This window comes from Indicator indicator, unplaced genomic scaffold, assembly GCF_027791375.1.
Source record: "Indicator indicator isolate 239-I01 unplaced genomic scaffold, UM_Iind_1.1 iindUn_scaffold_52, whole genome shotgun sequence".
NCBI lineage: Eukaryota > Metazoa > Chordata > Aves > Piciformes > Indicatoridae > Indicator > Indicator indicator.
The window spans coordinates 121194-138564 of NW_026539187.1; the positions used below are offsets into that span (position 1 = coordinate 121194).

At 50.8% G+C, this 17371-nt stretch overlaps 1 protein-coding gene across 1 annotated transcript in view; it reads left to right on the plus strand.

Moving 5' to 3' along the window:
• Positions 1-2857: 2857 nt before the first annotated feature.
• HNRNPLL (heterogeneous nuclear ribonucleoprotein L like) overlaps positions 2858-17371 on the plus strand; it is a 35251-nt gene continuing 20737 nt past the window's right edge. The window contains exons 1-5 of the mRNA XM_054398390.1: positions 2858-2918; positions 7261-7498; positions 10044-10129; positions 13600-13696; positions 14788-14860. Coding sequence (XP_054254365.1) covers positions 7268-7498; positions 10044-10129; positions 13600-13696; positions 14788-14860 — 487 coding nt within the window. The 5' untranslated portion in view covers positions 2858-2918; positions 7261-7267. The remainder of the gene's footprint in view (positions 2919-7260; positions 7499-10043; positions 10130-13599; positions 13697-14787; positions 14861-17371) is intronic.

Here is a 17371-nt window from a genome sequence, read left to right on the forward strand (position 1 = left end):
GGGACAGGCTGAGGGAGCTGGGGGTGTTCAGCCTGGAGAAGAGAAGGCTCTGGGGAGACCTAATAGCAGCCTGCAGGTACCTGAAGGGGGCTACAGGAAGAATGCAGAGGGACTGCTCCCAAAGGCCTGCAGGGACAGGACAAGGTACAATGGCTTCAGACTAGAGAAATGCAGATGGAGATTGGATATCAGGAAGAAATTCTTCACCATGAGTGTGGTGGAACACTGGAACAATTTGCCCAGGGAGGTGTTTGAGGCTGGACAGGTGGTGAGACTGGACAGAGCTCTGGGCAAACTGATCTAGTTGGGGATGTCCCTGCTGAGTGTAGGGGGTTGGACTGGATGAGCTTTGGAGGTCTCTTCTGGCCCAGATCATTCTATGATTCTAGTTAGGCATTAATGAAGTTTTGGACACATGTAGCTAACAAGCAACTTCTTAGGGTGCCCCCCACCCCCTTTTTTGTCGTATTTATAAAAGCAATTTGAGAGGGCTGCAGTGAGAGGGAAAGGTTGAGTGTGAGTAAGAGGTTCTGAATGGTGAGAAATAAAACCACAGTATATTTAGGTACCTGGGGAAGAGAAGATGAAGGCGTTGTGCCTTGCTTTTGCAGTAGAGAGAAAAAGAGAGCTGGAGAGGTGAGCAGGGAAAGGGGAGAGGAGCAGTTGGTCCAAAAAAAGGGAGCACAAACTAATAGAGCCAAAGTAAATCTTGTGACTGGAAGGTGTCTGGAGAAGGGCTAAGTCACATATTTCTGTGCAAAGAGCTGGGGAAAAACTCCTTCATCTGGAATTGGTGAGCAAGAGAGACATCAGCCTGGAGCCCATCCTGGCTGATTTCCTTCTTTTGGAATGGCAGAGCCTAATTTGTTAGCAAGACAGCAATGATGCATTTAAAATGTTCTCTAGGCCTATGTAGGTCACCAAAGAATGGATGTTCTGAGGCCACAGCTGTGCTTTGAAGCTGCTTCTGGTGCAGTCTTCTGTCTGTGAAATAACTTTCTTGTCCTTCATCTGCTTGGTTATGTCAGCACTTCCCTTCCTGCTTCAGCTCTCTCTAGAAGCTCAACTTCAATGTTAAAACATTTTTATGGTTCTAGCTTTCTCCTTATTTGTAGAAGGATTTGGGTTGGAAGGGACCTTCAAGATCATCCAGTTCCAACCCCCCCCTGCCATGGGCAGGGACACTTCCCACCAGCTTACTTTGCTCAAGGCCTCCTCCAACCTGGCATTGAACACCTCCAGGGAGGGGGCATCCACAGCCTTCCTGGGCAACCTGTTCCAGTATCTGACCACCCTCACTGGCAAGAATTTTTTCCTCATCTCCAGTCTCCTGGGGAGTTTTCATCCTGATTTTCTTGAGGGAAACCTTTTTTTGTCCTTGTTACTGTTCTTGAGCACTTAGAAAGGAAGTCTGTTTCATTACCTATTTAATAATTGCATTTTCTGTCCTGCTTAATCATCCTTCAAGAAATTGCTCCTGAGCTTTCCAAGCTCCTCAAGCCAGGTATGTTAATGGATGCAGCAGTCATGGTGTAGCTACTTTCTTCTCCTGGATTTGGTGGATCACAGGTGGACTTTTTTCTCTTGGGCTTTTGTGCCATCATGGGACTTGGAGTTACTGAAAGATTCCTTTGCAAGCAGAGAAATATTGGTGGTGGTTAATCTGTGCTTTGATGGCACTTTTGTCTCTGTGCCAGCTGTAGCAAGTGTGGTTTTCGTGGTACAGTGACCATCAGAACTCTGTCAAAACCCTGTATTTATCAGCTCTGGGAAGAAATTGTGGCAGCAACTCATAGATTCATAGAATGGTTTAGGTGGGAAGGGACCTGGAGGATCATCCAGTTCCAACCCCCTGCCATGGCCAGGGACACCTCCCCCCAGCCCAGCTTGCTCAAGGCCTCATCCAGCCTGGCCTTGGACACCTCCAGGGAGGGGACATCCACAGCCTCCATGGGCAATCTGTGCCAGTGTCTCTCCATCTTCACTGGCAACAATTTCTTCCTCATCTCCAGTCTCAATCTGCCCTCCTCAAGCTTCAATCCATTCCCTCTCATCCTATCACAACAAGCCCTTGGCAAAAGTTCCTTCCTGGCTTGCTTGAATGAGTTGGGTGTGTTGTGACCTTAGCTGTGGAGGTGTTTGACAGAGAACAGACACACTGAATTTTTCATGTGGTCTGGTGGTTTTATTTCCCCTTTCAGAGGAAATCAGGGGTCCTTGTAGCTTTGCTTGAAACTGCAGCTTGGTAGCTGTAAAACTGCTTTGATGCTAAGGTGTAGATCTGCTCCTTGTCAAGGCTTTTTGGCACTCAAACATACACCTGTGGCATGTGTTGAGGGATGTCATCCAGAGGGATTTGGACAGGCTGGAGAAGTTGGCCTGAGCCAACCTCTTCAAGTTCAACAAGGCCAAATGGAAGGTCCTGCACCTGGGTCAGGGCAATCCCAAGCACAAATCCAGGCTGGGTGAGGAGTGACTGGAGAGCAGCCTGGTGGAGAAGGACTTGGATGGTGTCAGTTGGTGACTGTAAGGTCTTCCCAGAGTCTTCTCTTCTCCAGGCTGAACAGTCCTAACTCTCTGTTAGCCTGTCCCCATAGGGGGACTTGATGATCTCTAGAGGTCCCTTCCAACCTCTAAGGTCCTGTGATTCTTGTAGGCCCTTTTCAGGTAGCGGAAGGCTGATGTGAGGTCTCCTCAGAGCCTTATTTTTTCTTCCAGGCTAAAAATATGTTATTTTCCTTTGCTGCTAGCAGCCCTCCTTGTTGTGTGCTGGATTCTAAAGTCTCCTTTCCTTGCTAGGATGCTGGGGGAAGCCACCACAAAGTTTCCGTTTCTCCCGTGGTCCACGTCCGAGGGCTGTGTGAATCAGTGGTGGAAGCAGATCTCGTGGAAGCCCTGGAAAAGTTTGGAACCATATGGTAGGTCAACCAGCATGAAGTCCTCTCTCTGTTGGGAGCCTTACTGAGAGGTGGCTTGAAAGACATTCTGACAGCTTGTTGATATCCAGAGCTTAGCTGGGAAGAAAAGCAGAAAGGTTTCCTTCACGTGGACAGGAGCACTCTGTGCTGGGTTAAGAACTGGCCAGAGAGTGGTGGTGAATGGTGGCACTGCCAGCTGGTAGCCACTCACTAGTGGTGTCTCCCATGGATCAGTGCTGGGCCCAATCCTTTTTAATATCTTTACTGATGATCTCGATAAGGAGATAGAGTCCACCATTAGTAAGTTTGCAGATGACACCAAGCTGGGAGCAGGAGTCAAATTGTTAGAGGGTAGGAAGGCTCTGCAGAGGGACCTGGACAGATGTGCAGAGCCCAACAGGATGGCATTCAACAAGGCTGAGTGCCAGGTTCTACACTTTGGCCACAACAACCCCAAGCAGTGCTACAGGCTGGGGACAGAGTGGCTGGAGAGCAGCCAGGCAGAGAGGGACCTGGGGGTGCTGGGTGACAGCAGCTGAACAGGAGCCAGCAGTGTGCCCAGCTGGCCAAGAAGGCCAATGGCATCCTGGCCTGCATCAGGAACAGTGTGGCCAGCAGGAGCAGGGAAGTCATCCTGCCCTGTGCTCAGCACTGCTCAGGCCACACCTTGAGTGCTGTGTCCAGTTCTGGGCTCCTCAATTCAAGAGAGATGTTGAGATGCTGGAAGGTGTCCAGAGAAGGGCAGCAAGGCTGGGGAGGGGTCTGGAGCACAGCCCTGTGAGGAGAGGCTGAGGGAGCTGGGGGTGTTTAGCCTGGAGAAGAGGAGGCTCAGGGCAGACCTCATTGCTCTCTACAACTGCCTGAAGGGAGGTTGGAGCCAGGTGGGGGTTGGGCTCTGCTCCCAGGCACCCAGCACCAGAACAAGAGGACACAGTCTCAAGCTGTGCAGGGGGAAGGTTAGGCTGGAGGTGAGGAGAAAGTTCTTCCCAGAAAGAGAGATTGGCCATGGGAATGTGCTGCCCAGGGAGGTGGTGGAGTCACTGTCCCTGGAGGTGTTCAAAAAAAGCTTGGATGTGTCCCTTGGAGCCAGGGTTTGGTTGTCAGGAGGTGTTAGGCATCAGGTCATAGGTTGGACTTGATGTCCTCTGAGGTCTTTTCCAACCTGGTTGGTTCTGTGATTCCATGACTGTGTACAGGGCAAGCCTGGTCAAGCAGTGGCACTGTCTGCATGCCCCAGTGTCTGCTGTCAGGCTGGGACAGCACAGCTGGTCCTGGCCTTCATAGCAACTGCAGCTGGGCTGGATTGCAGAGAAGATATCCAGTCTGGATAGAAGTAAATCCACCTAAACTAAGGAGGAGCCACAGAGCACATGATGCTTTGTCTTAGGGTTTCATATGGGAGGAATGCTTGTGTAGGACCTTCAGATGAGGTGGTTATTCAGAGAAAGCTCCTTGAAAGAGAACCTTAGAGCTGTTTTGGCTGGAAAAGGCCTCTAAGATCATCCAGTCCAACCAGCAACCCAACACCACCATGGCCACTAAACTATGGCCCTCCTGTGGCCATAGGTTTCTTGAACAGCTCCTAGGATGGGGTCTTCACCACCTCCCTTGGCAGCCTGACCACTCATTCAGGAAAGAAATTTTTGCTAATCTCCTCCCTAAACCTCCCCTGGGGCAATTTCAGGCCATTTCCTCTCCTCCTATCACCTGATACTGGGGAGAAGAGACCAACCCCAACCATACTCCAACCTCCTTTCAGGGAGCAGTAAAGATTCCTGGTGTGTGAACACTCAGCACAGGTTGAGTGCTGCTTTTTGGAAGCCTGAATTTCTTTTCAAGTCTAAATGCACCTACTGAAGTCATTTGGGTTGTCAAAGGCCTTGCAGCTCATCCAGTCCAACCATTCTCTAACTCTGCCAAGGCTGGGGCTGAACCATAACCACCAGCACCATGGCCCTGCCTCGTTGAAACCCCTCCAGGGATGAGCATTCAACCACCTCCCCAGGGAGCCTGTTCCTGTCTTTGATAACCCTTTCAGGGAAGAGAAGGAGGTTATCAGGAGTAGTCAGCATGGATTTACCAAGGAGAAAATCCTGCTTGACTAATCTGATAGCATTCTATGATGCCATAACGAATGGGTAGATTCAGGGAGACCACTGGATGTAGTCAACCTTGACCTCAGCAAGGCCTTTGATACCTTCTCCCATGACATCCTAGTGAGCAAGCTCAGGAAGTGTGGGATGGAAGAGCAGTGAGGTGGATTAGGAACTGGTTCAAGATAGAGTTCAAAGAGTGGTGGTCAATGGTGCCAGGTCCAGCTGGAGAGCTGTGACCAGTGGAGTCCCCCAGGGATCACTGCTGGGTCCTGTCCTGTTCAGCATCTTCATCAGTGACACTGATGAGGGGACAGACAGACAGACAGAGTCTGCTCAGCAGGTTTGCTGATGAGACCAAACTGGAGGCTTGGCTGAGACACCTGAAGGCTGTGAGGCCATGCAGAGACTTGGACAGGCTGAGAGCTGGGCAGAGAGGAACCTGCTGAGGTTCAACAGGAGAAGTGCAGAGTCCTGCAGCTGGGAAGGAAGAAGAAACTGCAGCAGGACAGGGTGGGAGGGGATCTGCTGGAGAGCAGCCCCAAGGAGAAGGAGCTGGGAGTGCTGGTGGGCAGCAAGTTCTGCATGGCACAGCAATGTGCCCTGGGGGCCAAGAAGGCCAAGGGGAGCCTGGGCTGCATTCAGAGGAGTGTGGCCAGCAGAGCCAGGGAGGTTCTCCTCCCCCTCTACTCTGCCCTGCTGAGAACTCATCTTGAGTACTGTGCTGAGTTTTAGGCTCCCCAGTTCAGGAGGGACAGAGACCTGCTGGAGGGGGTCCAGCAGAGAGCTATGAGGATGATTAAGGGACTGGAACACTGCCTGGTGAGGAGAGGCTGAGGGACCTGGGACTGTTTAGTCTGGAAAAGAGAAGACTTAGAGGGGATTTAATAAATGTTTATAAATAACTGAGGGCTGGGGGTCAGGAGGGAGGGGACAGGGACAGGCTCTGCTCACTTGCTCCCTGTGATAGGACAAGGAGCAATGGATGTAAGCTGCAGCACAGGAGGTTCCAGCTCAACACAAGGAGGAACTTCTTCACTGTAAGGGTCACAGAGCCCTGGAGCAGGCTGCCCAGAGAGGTTGTGGAGTCTCCTTCTCTGGAGACTTTCAAGGCCTGTCTGGATGTGTTCCTGTGTGACCTGTGCTGGATTCTATGGTCCTGCTCTGGCAGGGGGCTTGGACTTGGTGATCTCTTTGGGTCCCTGACATCCTGTGAACCTGTGAAGAAGTTTCTTCTGATACCCAACCACATCCCTCAGCACTACATCATTAGCCAGCTGACAAGAGTTTCTTGAGTGTTTCCAGGGTCTGAATTTGTGTTGATACTTCGTGTTTGTTTCCCCTGCCTGAGTTTGGTGTCCAAATTGTGCTTCTAGATTTGTTAGCAACAGCAAAGGTGTTTCACCTATCACTTGGGGATTTACTTTGATCCTTTAGCAAGGCTTTAGCCAGTTGGTTTTAGGAGGTAGGTAGGCAGGTAGGTAGCTAGTTGGTTGGTTGGTTAGGTAGGTAGTTAGTAAATGATGCCCTGTTTACTGCATTGGTTGAATGTTTTTATTCATTCAGCTTTTTTCAGGAAAAGAATTGCTTGTTCCTTATTCATCTCAGAGCTGCTTGTTCCTTATTCATCTCAGAGCTGCTTGGAGGTCTCTTCCAACCTGGTTGATTCTATGATTCCATAGGGTTGGGTGATTGGTTGGACTTGATGACCTTGGAGGTCTCTTCCAACCTGGTTGATTCTATAGGGTTGGGTGATTGGTTGGACTTGATGACCTTGGAGGTCTCTTCCAACCTGGTTGATTCTATAGGGTTGGGTGATTGGTTGGACTTGATGATCTTGGAGGTCTCTTCCAACCTGGTTGATTCTATAGGGTTGGGTGATTGGTTGGACTTGATGATCTTGGAGGTCTCTTCCAACCTGGTTGATTCTATAGGGTTGGGTGATTGGTTGGACTTGATGACCTTGGAGGTCTCTTCCAACCTGGTTGATTCTATAGGGTTGGGTGATTGGTTGGACTTGATGACCTTGGAGGTCTCTTCCAACCTGGTTGATTCTATAGGGTTGGGTGATTGGTTGGACTTGATGATCTTGGAGGTCTCTTCCCAACCTGGTTGATTCTGCGAGACCTGTTTTCTTTTGTGGCCTGGTTAGGGAGGAAAAAAACCCAAACAAGCAGTGAGGGGACTTTGGAGGTGCTGTGAGGAAGGCAGGCCAGAGGAGACCTTGCTGTGGTGTTTTCTCTGCCCAGCTACGTGATGATGATGCCCTTCAAGCGGCAGGCCCTGGTGGAGTTTGAGAGCGTGGAGAGCGCCAAGAAGTGTGTGAGCTTTGCGGCAGAGGAGCCTGTCTACATCGCTGGCCAGCAGGCCTTCTTCAACTACTCCACCAGCAAGAGGATCACCCGGCCAGGCAACACTGATGACCCCTCTGGTGGCAACAAAGTGCTCCTCCTGTCAATTCAGAATCCCCTCTACCCCATCACCGTGGTAGGTTTCTTCTCGTTTGGTTTCCCTGACCTGGGCTCTCTCAGGATATTTCCGTTCTGTGCTGTTTCACAGAGACCTTGGAGATCACAGGCTCACAGCTCTCACAGGGTCTTAGGGGTTGGAAAGGACCTCTGGAGAGCTTCCAGTCCAACTCCCCTCCTGCCAGAGCAGGAGCACAGAATCCAGCTCAGGTCACACAGGAAAACATGCAGACAGGGCTGGAAAGGCTCCAGAGAAGGAGACTCCACAACCTCTCTGGGCAGCCTGCTCCAGGCCTCTGGGACCCTCCCAGGGAAGAAGTTCCTCCTCCTGTTGAGGTGGAACCTCCTGTGCTGTGGTTTCCATACACTGCCCCTTGGCCTATCCCAGGGCACAACTGAGCAGAGCCTGTCCCTGTCCCCTCCCTCCTGACCCCCAGCCCTCAGCTATTGATAGACATTGATCAGATCCCTCTCAGCCTTCTCCTCTCCACACTAAACACCCCCAGGGCTCTCAGCCTCTCCTCACTGGGAGCCCAAGAGGGACAGGGATCTACTCAAGAGAGTCCAACAAAGGGCCATGAGGATGCTGAAGGGACTGGAGCAAGTGCCCTGTGAGATCACTTACAGGGTTCATTGGAGTCAGGAATTAAATTCTCCTCCCAAAGCTTTGCACCATCTTTGTGTAAGTAAGGTGAATGTTATGGCAGAAAAGGGTTTTTGAGGTGATTCAGCCTCATTGTTCAGAGTGACAGATTGCACTGGGTAGGGAGGGAGCCTCCCAGGGCATCTTGCCCAACCCCCCTGCACTCAGCAGGGACACCTCCAGCTAGAGCAGGCTGCACAGGGACACAGCCAGGCTGAGCTTGGATGGCTCCAGGGCTGGGGCCTCAAGCACAGCCCTGGGCAGCCTGTGCCAGTGTCTCACCACTCTCCTTGGGCACAACTTCCTCCTCAGCTCCAACCTCAAGCTGCCCTGCTCCACTTTCAAAGCCCTGCCCCTGGGCCTAGCACTCCAAGCCCTTCTCAACAGTCCCTCCCCAGCCTGCCTGCAGATCCCCTGCAGACATTGAAATGCAGCTCTGAGCTCTCCCTGCAGCCTTCTCCTCTGCAGGCTCAACAGCCCCAACTCTCCCAGCCTGTCCCCACAGCAGAGCTTCTCCAGCCCTCTCAGCATCTCTGTGGCCTCCTCTGGATCCTCTCCATCAGCTCCAGGTCTCTCTTGTGTTGGGGGCCCCAGAGCTGGACACAGCCCTGCAGGTGAGGTCTCCCCAGAGCAGAGCAGAGGGCCAGGATCTCCTCTCTCCATCTGCTGGCCAGATGTTCTGCAATACATTTGAAGATTTCAGTGGTCAGGATTTTGAAATGTTGAAGTTGCAAAATGCTGCTGAAATCTTTCCAGTGGTGTTGCCCCAGCACCAGAAATGTCCCTCAGGCTCTGCCTGTGTTTCAGTGCTGTGGATGTTTTTTTCTTCTAGGGGGAGAGGTCATTTTGTTTAGTCCTTTTCTTCTTCAGCATTTCCTTTGTAAAATGTTCACATGCTGGTAATCCACTCCAGTTTGATGGAATTTTTCCTCACTTTGCTGTGGGTCTGATCCCTTTTACTTTTCAGCATTTCAAGTCATACCACTGTACAGTTGAAAATTGGACTTGGACAGGCTGAAGACCTGGGCCCAAGCCAACCTCATCAAGTTTGACAAGGCCAAGTGCAAGGTCCTACAAAGGTTGTGCACAAATGCACGACCTCCCTGGGCAACCTGTGCTGGTGTTTCACCACCCTCACTGGAAAGAATTTCTTCCTCATCTCTAGTCTCATTTTCTCCTCTCCCGGCTCAAAGCCATTGTCCCTCATCCTGTCACTCCCAGACCTTGTCCAAAGTCCATCCCCAGCTCTCCTGGAGCCCCTTCAAGTACTGGAAGGCTGCTCTAAGGTCTCCCTGGAGCTTTCTTTTCTCCATGCTGGGCAGCCCCAACTCCCTTGGCCTGTCCTAAGAGCAGAGCTTCTCCAGCCCTTGAATCATCCTTGTGGCCCTCCTCTGGACCCTCTCCAGCAGCTCCAGGTCCCTCTCATTCTGGGGACCCCAGAACTGGAGGCAGTGCTGCAGGTGTGGTGTGAGCAGAGCAGAGCAGAGGTCAGAATCCCCTCCCTGTGCTGCTGCTCTCCCTGCTCTGGATGCAGCTCAGCACACAGCTGCCTGCTGGGCTGCCAGGGACCATTGCTGGCTCCTGGGGACTCTGTCACCACCTGACACCCCCAAGGCCTTCTCCTGCAGGCTGCTCTCCAGCCACTGCTCACCCAGCCTGGATTTGTGCTGGGGACTGCCCTGACCCAGGTGCAGGATGGATGGATGCATTCCTGTGTGCCCTGCCCTGGGTGACCCTGCTCTGGCAGGGGGCTTGGACTGGACGATCTCTGGAGGTCGCTTTCAGCCCCTGTCTGTGATTCTGTGTGAGCCTTTCTTTCACTCATTGGCATTTAAAGGGCAATATGAGGAAAAGCTCTGTGGATCCAAAGTGCTGGGAATCTGCCATCTGACTAAACTCTTTTTGTTTCCCCCTTCTTTAGGATGTCCTCTACACCGTGTGCAACCCTGTGGGCAAGGTTCAGCGCATTGTCATCTTCAAGAGGAATGGAATCCAGGCTATGGTGGAATATCCTTTGGGAGTCTGATTTGCTGCTTTGGTTTTCTTCTCTTCTCCTCTTCCTCTGCTTCTCCTTCTCTTTGCTTCTCCTCCTCTTTGCTTCTCCTCCTCTTTGCCTCTCTTCCTCTTTGCCTCTCCTCCTCTTTGCCTCTCCTCCTCTTTGCTTCTCCTCCTCTTTGCTTCTCCTCCTCTTTGCTTCTCGTCCTCTTTGCTTCTCGTCCTCTTTGCTTCTCGTCCTCTTTGCTTCTCCTCCTCTCTTTGCCTCTCCTCCTCTCTTTGCCACTCCTCCTCTCTTTGCCTCTCCTCCTCTCTTTGCCTCTCCTCCTCTCTTTGCCTCTCCTCCTCTCTTTGCCACTCCTCCTCTCTTTGCCACTCCTCCTCTCTTTGCCTCTCCTCCTCTCTTTGCCTCTCCTCCTCTCTTTGCTTCTCCTCCTCTCTTTGCTTCTCCTCCTCTCTTTGCTTCTCCTCCTCTCTTTGCTTCTCCTCCTCTCTTTACCTCTCCACCTCTCTTTGCCTCTCCTCCTCTCTTTGCCTCTCCTCCTCTCCTTGCTTCTCCTCCTCTCCTTGCTTCTCCTCCTCTCCTTGCTTCTCCTCCTCTCCTTGCTTCTCCTCCTCCCTTTGCTTCTCCTCCTCCCTTTGCTTCTCCTCCTCCCTTTGCTTCTCCTCCTCTCCTTTGCTTCTCCTCCTCCCTTTGCTTCTCCTCCTCTCTTTGCTTCTCCTCCTCCCTTTGCTTCTCCTCCTCTCTTTGCTTCTCCTCCTCTGCCTCTCCTCCTCTTTGCTTCTCCTCCTCTTTGCTTCTCCTCCTCTTTGCTTCTCCTCCTCTTTGCTTCTCCTCCTCTTTGCTTCTCCCTCTTTGCTTCTCCTCCTCTGCCTCTCCCCCTCTTTGCTTCTCTCCCTCTTTGCTTCTCCTCCTCTGCCTCTCCTCCTCTTTGCTTCTCCTCCTCTTTGCCTCTCCTCCTCTTTGCCTCTCCTCCTCTTTGCCTCTCCTCCTCTCTTTGCTTCTCCTCCTCTCTTTGCTTCTCCTCCTCTCTTTGCTTCTCCTCCTCTCTTTGCTTCTCCTCCTCTCTTTGCTCTCCTCCTCTCTTTGCTTCTCCTCCTCTCTTTGCTTCTCCTCCTCTCTTTGCTTCTCCTCCTCTCTTTGCTTCTCCTCCTCTCTTTGCTTCTCCTCCTCTCTTTGCTTCTCCTCCTCTCTTTGCTTTCTGTAGGTTCTTGGCTGCAGATGGGATTTAACAAGAGGATGGCAGCAAAATACATGGCATTTTGAGACCAAATTATGTTTACATTTCCAGAGAATAGAAATTATAAATAATACAGAATTACAGAGAACAAATTATAAAGAGGAGAAGAGTCTGGGGGGACTTTAGAGCTACCTTCCAAAAGCTAAAGGGATCCTACCAGAAGGCTGCAGAGGGACTTTTCATGAGGCAGGTCAAGGGGGGGATGGTTTGAAGCTGAGGGAGAGCAGGGTTAGACTGCAGCATAGGGAGAGGCTCTTCAATATGAGGGTGGTGAGACTCTGGAACAGGCTGCCCAGGGAGGTTGTGGATGCCCCTTCCCTGTGGATGAGGCCTTGAGCAGCCTGGGCTAGTTCAGAGGTGTCCCTGCCCATGGGAAGGAGGTTGGAGTAGATGATCTTTGAGGTTCCTTCCAACCTGAGCCATTCTGTGATTCTCTCTAAGCCATGGGAGATTCTGATTTCCTTGTGTCTATACAGCCACAACATCCCTTACACATTTCATCTTTATAGGAGAGTAACATTGTCAAGAACAATGGGCTTGACCACCATGATGGATGATTAACTGCAGACATGTACCCTTGGCAAGACATTGGACACAGAAGCTCTGTGGCTTCTGCCTGTCTTGGTACTCAAGAAATGGGTAAGGGATTGCAGAGGACTAGTTTGACTTCTTCAGACTTTTCTGAAGGAGTTCTAGTATCATAAAATCATAGAATCAATGGTCTCCAGAGGTCTCTTCCAACCCCTAACATTCTGTGCTTCTGTGATTCTCTGAATCATAGAATGCTAGGGGTTGGAAGGGACCTCCAGGGATCATTGATTCCAACCCCTGCAAAGCAGGACCACCCAGGGCAGGTCACACAGGAGCATGTCCAGGCAGGTTTTGAAGATCTCCAGAGAAGGAGACTCCACAACCTCTCTGGGCAGCCTGCTCCAGGCCTCCAGCACCCTCACACCCAAGAAGTTTCTCCTCCTGTTGAGATGGAATGTCCTGTGATGGACTTCATATCCTTTACCCCTCATCCCATTACTGGGCATCACTGAGCAGAGCCTGGCCCCATCCTCCTGACAGCTACCCTGCAGTATTTCTGGACATATTGATAAGGTTCCCTCTCAGCCTTCTTTTCTCCAGGCTGTTCTGACTTCAACAAAGCACAAGAGCAGCTTAGGCCTCCTTGGTCTGTGGCTCATGCGTTGAGGAAGTTCCCTGCTCTGTTCCCCTGCTGTTTGCTGTGTTGGTAGCACACAGTCGTGGATGGGATGAACATCCAGAGCTGTTGATGTGTTCCTGGGGCTTGCAGAGCCCAAGGTCTGACATTACACCTGAGCTTGCACCACTCTGAGAACCCTCTTCCTAGACACTGATTCCCTCCCTTTTTGAGCTGTGACCTGGGCTGAGCTACCAAAATCTCAGACATTCCTATGTGTGTTCAGATGGTGCTGGTGTGGCAGAGTGACTTCTGTTAACACAGGACTTTACCAGTGGCTGCCCTGCTGGCATGCCAAGCAAAAAGCATGCCCCTGAGCTCCATAAAAGCAAACCAGCTGCTGCTTCTCTATGGAGAAGACTTCAGCTCTGTGTCCTGACAGTCACTAGGTTGACTTTCCAGGATAGCCTGCTTTTAGTGTTGTGGGAAGTGGTGTTGTCTGCATCAGATGACTTGCACCGTTTGAGGGTGTTGCTGTACCTCTTCCTTCCATGGAGAGCCTCCTGCTCCACCCATTCATTCCTCAGGAGAATCACAGAATTGTTGGGGTTGGAAGGGACCTCAAGGCTCAGCCAGTTCCAACCCCCCTGCCATGGCCAGGGACACCTCACACTCCAGCAGGTTGCTCACAGCCACATCCAGCCTGGCTGCAAAAACCTCCAGGGATGAGGCTTCCACCACCTCCCTGGGCAACCTCTGCCAGGCTCTCACCACCCTCATGGGGAAGAATTTCTTCCTAACATCCAATCTGAATCCCCATTCCTATTTTTACTCCATCCCCCCCACTCCTATCACTCCCTGACCCCCTCAAAAGTCCCTCCCCAGCTTTCTTGTAGGCCCCCTTCAGAGACTGGAATGCCACAAGAAGGTCTCCTCCATCCCTTCAGCACAAGGGCAGAGCAGAGTTCTTGGCGGGTGTACAGTACTGCAGGCTACAAAAGGAAAGCCACTTCAGAAGAAAGGGGGAGGCAGGAGCCCCCTGGGGAGAGGCAGGAGCCCCCTGGGGAGAGGCAGCTCCTTAACCTGCTGTGCAGGTTTGAGTCAGTGTTCTGCGCCCAGAAGGCGAAGGCGGCGCTGAATGGAGCAGACATCTACGCGGGCTGCTGCACGCTGAAGATCGAGTATGCACGGGTAATGCTTGCACCTGCTCTGCTCCCTGCTGCTGGGGAAAGGCCTCTCTGTCATAGAATCATAAAATCAACCAGGTTGGAAAAGACCTCAGAGGTCATCAAGTCCAACCTGTCACCCAGCACCTCCTGACTAACTAAACTCTGACTCCAAGTGCCACATCCAATCCTTTCTTGAACACCTGCAGGGACGGTGACTCCACCACCTCCCTGGGCAGCACATCCCATGGCCAATTACTCTTTCTGGGAAGAACTTTCTCCTCACCTTGAGCCTGAGCTTCCCCCTGCACAGCTTGAGACTGTGTCCTCTTGTTCTGGTGCTGCTTGCCTGGAGCAAAGCCCAACCCCCACCTGGCTACAGCCTCCCTTCAGGCAGTTGTAGAGAGCAATGAGGTCTGCCCTGAGCCTCCTCTTCTCCAGGCTAAACACCCCCAGCTCCCTCAGCCTCTCCTCACAGGGCTGTGCTCCAGACCCCTCCCCAGCCTTGCTGCCCTTCTCTGGACACCTTCCAGCATCTCAACATCTCTCTTGAATTGAGGAGCCCAGTACTGGACACAGCACTCAAGGTGTGGGCTGAGCAGTGCTGAGCACAGGGCAGGATGACTTCCCTGCTCCTGCTGGCCACACTGTTCCTGATGCAGGCCAGGATGCCATTGGCCTTCTTGGCCAGCTGGGCACACTGCTGGCTCCTGTTCAGCTGCTGTCACCCAGCACCCCCAGGTCCCTCTCTGCCTGGCTGCTTTCCAGCCACTCTGTCCCCAGCCTGTGGGGCTGCCTGGGGTTGTTGTGGGCAAAGTGCAGCACCCAGCACTTGGACTTGTTGAATGCCATCCTGTTGGACTCTGCACATCTGTCCAGCCTGGCAAGGTCCCTCTTGAGAGCCTTCCTACCTTCTAACAGATCAACTCCTGCTCCCTGTCACCTGCAAACTTCCTAATGGTGGACTCAATCCCCTCATCCAGATCATCAACAAAGATATTGAACAGGATGGGGCAAAGGAAATTGAATGACTGCAGAAAAATCTCATGAGTGCAGCACCTGGCACTTGTCCTCCAGGCTTGTAACTTCTCTCACTTTCTGCCTTTCTCTGAGCAGCCGACTCGCCTCAACGTCATCCGGAACGACAACGACAGCTGGGACTACACTAAGCCATACCTGGGCCGCCGAGGTAGGTTCTCGTCTGTTCTCGCGGTAGATGTTTGGCTGTGCTGGTGACAGTCCTCTGGAGGTGGTGTCAGGCTGTGTGTGTGTGGCAGTAGTCATTTCAGATTCTGTGTTCACCAGCCAGGAGATTTTTAACCCCAAGCCCTAGTGCCCCCTCCTCCCTCCACCTCCTTCTGTCGTGTGCTTGAGCCACTTAGTTCGAGAAGGAGCCCACACCTGCAAGCACCTTCCGCAGTTCTCCAGGACTTGCATTTCTCCAAGCAGCTCTCTCTCTTTGGAGGAGAGGAAACCTGGCACAGACTTACTCCTTGCAAACTACAAACTTGCACGCTGCTTCTCCTTCGAAAGGACTATTTTTTTTCTTTTGTTTTGGTTTTTTTTGTTTGTTGTTTTTCCCTTATGTTGGACGAGGCCACTCAGAAGCGTAGAAGGACTTCAGCAGGCTGACTCTACACTGCATCACGCACCACATCGGCAGCAGCAAACAGTCCGAGTAACCAAACCAAACCAAAGCAAACCAAAAACCCTCTGAAAAAAAAAAACAAAACCAACCCCAAAACCCAAACAAACAAACAAAAAAGCAACCCAACAAACCTCAGACTTGCAACTCACCACGTCTGCATACTGCATGCACCACCACCACCACCACCACCAGTTCCTTAAAGGAGGACACTTTGCACTGCTCCAGATTTGTGTGGGATGATAGACTGGACCCAGGCTGTTCGAGTCTGTATCTATGGTGCTCCTTAACTGCCCTTCAAGTGGCAACTGGGAAATAAGAATAAAAAAAAAAAAAACCAAACAAAAGGGAGAACCTCCAAAATTCAGAACCTCTCTTGTTGCTACTCTTGACATTGTGATATTATTACTATAATTATTATTACTATTATTATTATTATTACTACTACTATTATTAGTTCTACTATTATTATTATTACTACTTTTCCTATTCCTTTTCCTATTCCTTTTCCTAGTCCTTTTCCTATTCCTTTTCCTATTCCTTTTCTTCCACTTTTCCCCCTTTCCCCCCTTTTTACCCATTTTCTCCCCCTTTTTACCCATTTTCCCCCCTTTTTCCCCTTCCCCCCCCTTTTTACCCTTTCCCCCCCTTTTTACCCTTTCCCCCCCTTTTTACCCTTTCCCCCCCTTTTTACCCTTTCCCCCCCCTTTTTACCCTTTCCCCCCTCTTTTTACCCTTTCCCCCCACTTTTTACCCTTTTTCCCCCAGTTTTTACCCTTTTTCCACACCTTTTTACCCTTCCCCCTTTTTTAACCTTTTTTCCTCTTTTTCTGCCTTTTCCCCCTTTCCCCTTTTTTCTCCCCCTTTCCCCTTTTTTCTCCCCCTTTCCCCTTTTTTCTCCCCCTTTCCCCTTTTTTCTCCCTTTTCCCCTTTTTTCTCCCCTTTTCCCCTTTTTTCTCCCGTTCTTCCCTTTTTTCTTCCCTTTTTTCTTCCCTTTTCCCTTTTTTCTCCCCTTTTTTCCCCCCTTTTTTTTCTCCCCTTTCCCCTTGTCCTGGTATTCCTATTCCTATTACTTTCCCTATTCCTAGTATTCCTATTCCTGTTATTATTATTCCTATTCCTACTGTTTTTATTATCATTCCATACTGTATGTGGGATTCAGTCTGAGGAGTGTGATACTGTCTAGCACTGAGGGAGTTGAAGCTTTACCTGTAGATAGTTGGAACTGAGCAGTGCAGTTATCAGCCAGGTGCCCTCCAGGCCTCTTGATTAAACCAGGGAGGTAATTGGTGCAGTCCTGCTGTCTCTTAAGTGCTGAGCTGTACAAACTAAGCCAGAGCTTAAGTGGTGTCAGTGGAAATGCCGACAACATTGTAGTGGTTTGAAGCCTAATGTAAAGACAAACTGCTGTGTAGCCTGGACTCCTGTAAAGTGTTGGTTGGTTGATTGATTGATATTTAAATAATAAACCTGTGTTCAGCAACCTCTGTACAAACCATGTGTGCAATGAAAGCAGTGGAGACCAACATGCCTGAGACAGAGGAATCTAATGCTGGAGGGCTGGATGAGAGCCAGGGCTTTGAGGATGTCAAGTGACAATGCACTGCCCAAGTCATGCTGCAGAGACCCTGGGCTTGTGAAACTGTTTGCACAATGAAAGTTCTTGTAAAAAGTTAATGAGGGAGCTACAGTATTGGTTGCAGCTGGGAGATCATTTCTATTTCTAGCAGCATTCCAAAATTATTTGGTGGATTTGTGGGTGATTTGGTTTTTTGTGTTGGGGTTTTTTTTTCCTCTCCCCCAAATTCCTGAGGTTTTGGAAGAAACTCAAGGGCAAGGGGTTACAAAAAAAAAAGAAGATTTAAATTCTAAAACTCTGGTTTCACCCTCAGGCCTTTTGATCATTGCAGTAGATTTGGAGGCTGACTTAATGCATCTCATTGCATCATGTAATTGGGCTGCCTGATGTTCCCCAGGCAAAAGGAAACAGTAGGAAATGAAAATTCGAGGCTAGGTGTGGCTGCCTTTTTCCAGAACTCTCTTCCTTACCCTTTT